Source organism: Myodes glareolus, chromosome 6, assembly GCF_982192425.1.
Source record: "Myodes glareolus chromosome 6, mMyoGla1.1, whole genome shotgun sequence".
Lineage (NCBI taxonomy): Eukaryota > Metazoa > Chordata > Mammalia > Rodentia > Cricetidae > Myodes > Myodes glareolus.
In genome coordinates this window covers 10196703-10199717 of record NC_142031.1, presented here as the reverse complement: position 1 = coordinate 10199717, position 3015 = coordinate 10196703, and the positions used below count along the sequence as shown (strand labels likewise).

The following is a 3015-nucleotide window of genomic DNA, read 5'->3' as shown; positions in this document are numbered from 1 at the left end:
TAAAGAATATGGGGAAGACCCTCAGAATTATTGAATTGGAAGAATAATTTCTGAAAAGAACTTCGGTAGTGTACAGAATAAGGCCAACAATTAATAAATAAAGACTCACAAAACTTAAAAGCTCCTTTAAGACAAACTACATAATGGGAAATGTTTTTACTAACTGCAAATGTGACAGAGGAAAAATATCCAAAAATATATAAAGAAATCAAGAGACTATGTGTCAAGAAATAAATAATACAGTTATAATATGGGGTTCAGAACTAAAGGGAAAATTCTCAAAAGGGAAAATTCAAACTGCTGAGAAACACTTAATGAGATGTTCTTTTGCCTTGTCTCACTCTATACTTCTTCCCTGTATGGTGGTTGTCTCTTTGAGTCCTTCATTTCTATTATTCTAAAGGATAATAGAAGAATTACCTCTATTATTTGGGAGAAAGTTAAGTGATGGGGTAGGTGTGTCATTAATCTCAGCATTCAATGATTGTCGAAGTCACACATTCACTCATATATCAATAGAAGGATTTTGAGCTTATTTTAAATCTTATTGTATATTAGAGAAAACAAGTCTTCGACTCGACAGTAATGTCCAATAGCCAGGTATTGTAACTTAATTGGTTGAGTTGAAATTTACAAGAGACAACGTACGTACACATAAAAGTAGTGTGTATGTCACTTCTAGACATCCTTATTAGAAGAAACAGTGAGAGTCACTAGTTCATGCATAAATCTTTCATTGCATCATAGCAGGTGGTTTAGAACCAAAACTACAACTGTCCCTTTTAATTTCAGAAACAGTACATCAGTAAGATGGTTTCTCCTTTAACTTTTGAATGGAATTTCTCTCTGGTCTTAACAAAATTATGTAGCACTGGGGATAAAGATACAGCCCAGCAAGCCTGCACCAGAGGCCAAGATGTAGAAGACCTCCACAGCCACCATGACCTTACCCTTGGTGCTATGGTAGACAGGAAGAAAGGTGACCCAGACACTGCAGAACACCAGCATGCCGAATGTCAGCAACTTGGCTTCCTTGAATGTGTCAGGGAGATTCCTGGCCAAGAAAGCCACAATGAAGCTCCCTAATGCAAGGGAGCCATGGAATCCCAAGACACAGTAGAATGCAATAATTGAGCCCTTGTTACAAACAATGATGATGTGGCCATGGTAATTCTTGGCATCAATGTCAATAGACGGAGGAGAAACTCCCAGCCAAATTGCGCAGATAATAATTTGGATAAGGGTACAGATGACAATGATAAAGTTGGTTGCCCCTGAAATCAAGTAGTACCTCATCCTTCTTCCGGGAGTTGTGACTTTGAAAGCCAGAAGCACAGTAACTGTTTTGGCCAACACAGTGGAAACAGCTACAGTGAATACCATTTCAAATGTGATTTGCTGTAGGATGCATGCAGCTGTATTGGGATAACCAGTAAAAAGCAAGGGACATAGGAAACAAAAGATGAGTGAGATGAGCAAGGTGTAGCTGAGATTCTGGTTATTGGCCTTCACAAGTGGAGTGTCATGGTGCTTTATGAAGATTCCAAGAACCACAGATGTGAATGCAGAGAAGCACAATGCTATCAAGGTCAAAGCCATCCCCAAGGGGTCTTCATAGCTCAAAAATCTCACAGCTTTGTCAATGCAATGGATCTGTTCTACATTGGCATACTGGTCCTCTGGATACTTTACACACTGATCCACATCTGGTGAAGAAAGGAAACTATGATTAGTGCAGTTTGAAATCTTTTCTTGACAGGACATTTTAAAAATGTGTGTTTAAAAACATTGCAGTGTCTGCACCTTTTTTTCAGGATGTATCCGAAAGATTTTGCAGCATAGGAACTCTTCCATTTCACAGTACTCATTCATTATTTTTAGTGAAATGAAACCAAACAACCATAATATTGTCTACTAAATGCTTGTTAATTATGCTATTTTTCATGTTACAGGAAAGCACAACTATTAGTAGTAGAAATACAGGAGAAAAAGGATGAGGGAGAAGACAAGGAACAAAGGAGAGGTGAAAGAGATATTTGTGCAGGTGTGCAGGGAGGGCTAAGATCCTCATATGGACAGAGAAGAAACAGGGATAATGTGTATTAAAATGGCAATTTATAACTTAAACAGGTTACCCCATTTTAGTGTGAAGTGTTTAATTTGATTATCAGGTAAATTGGGACAGCCCCAAGTGGGTTATTGCTTACTTAATTTCACACATTGATAGCTGGACCATGATAATCAGCCTCAGGAGAAGGAAGTAACTAAATAAGGAAATAGAACTTGGTGGCTAGCTTTAAGAATGTAATTTCTTAGGATTCTTAGGTTTTACATTGCTTTGAAGAGAAACGATAACCATGGCAGCTCTTTAATGAAAGTCATCCAATTGGATGTCTTACAATGCAGATGTTCAATCCATTATCATCATGGTGGGATGTGGTGGTAGGCAGTTGGACCTGGTACTGGAGAAGGAGATTTGATTTCATATTTTTTGAGTCATAGTCAACAGGAAGTAAACAGACACACTGCATGTGGTTTGAGCATATATGAGACTTCAAACTCTGCCTCCACATTGAGACGCTTCATGTAACAAGACCACACCATCTCCAGCAAGGCCACATCTCCTAATAGTACTACTCCCTGTGAACTTATGAAGGCAAAATATATTTGAGGTACCATAATAATCTAATGGTTTACAGCAAGACAAAAGAATTGCAAGAGAAGGACAGGGTTTGCTAGAGATGTGTTTGCCATACTTGGGCTGGCTAGAATCACTTCAGAATCATTAAGTTGTATGTGTGTACATGTCACCTAAAAAAGGAGCTCATGAATTTGAGGGTAATTGGCTTATATGGAGTAAGTTGGAGGGGGAAATAAGAAATCAAAGCTTGTAAAGGTAATTTTAATGTTTGAATATATAAAGCAATTAAATAATTGTGCTTTTGGTTTCATCCTCATCTGATAGTAAGGATGTTTCTCTCCTGAGTATTATTCATAAGAAGTTTAAACCTGCCC

General features: G+C 37.8%; 1 protein-coding gene across 1 annotated transcript; it reads right to left on the bottom strand.

Moving 5' to 3' along the window:
* Positions 1-861: 861 nt before the first annotated feature.
* Positions 862-1764, bottom strand: LOC148121613 (vomeronasal type-2 receptor 116-like). Its single transcript, XM_087906749.1, has one exon. It carries the CDS (start codon positions 1762-1764, stop codon positions 862-864), a length of 903 nt encoding a protein of 300 aa, XP_087762875.1.
* Positions 1765-3015: the final 1251 nt, after the last annotated feature.

What these genes read in the sequence shown, in the direction of transcription:
- LOC148121613 (XM_087906749.1), bottom strand. Translation starts at nt 1,764, where the DNA reads ATGTCCTGTCAAGAAAAGATTTCAAACTGCACTAATCATAGTTTCCTT.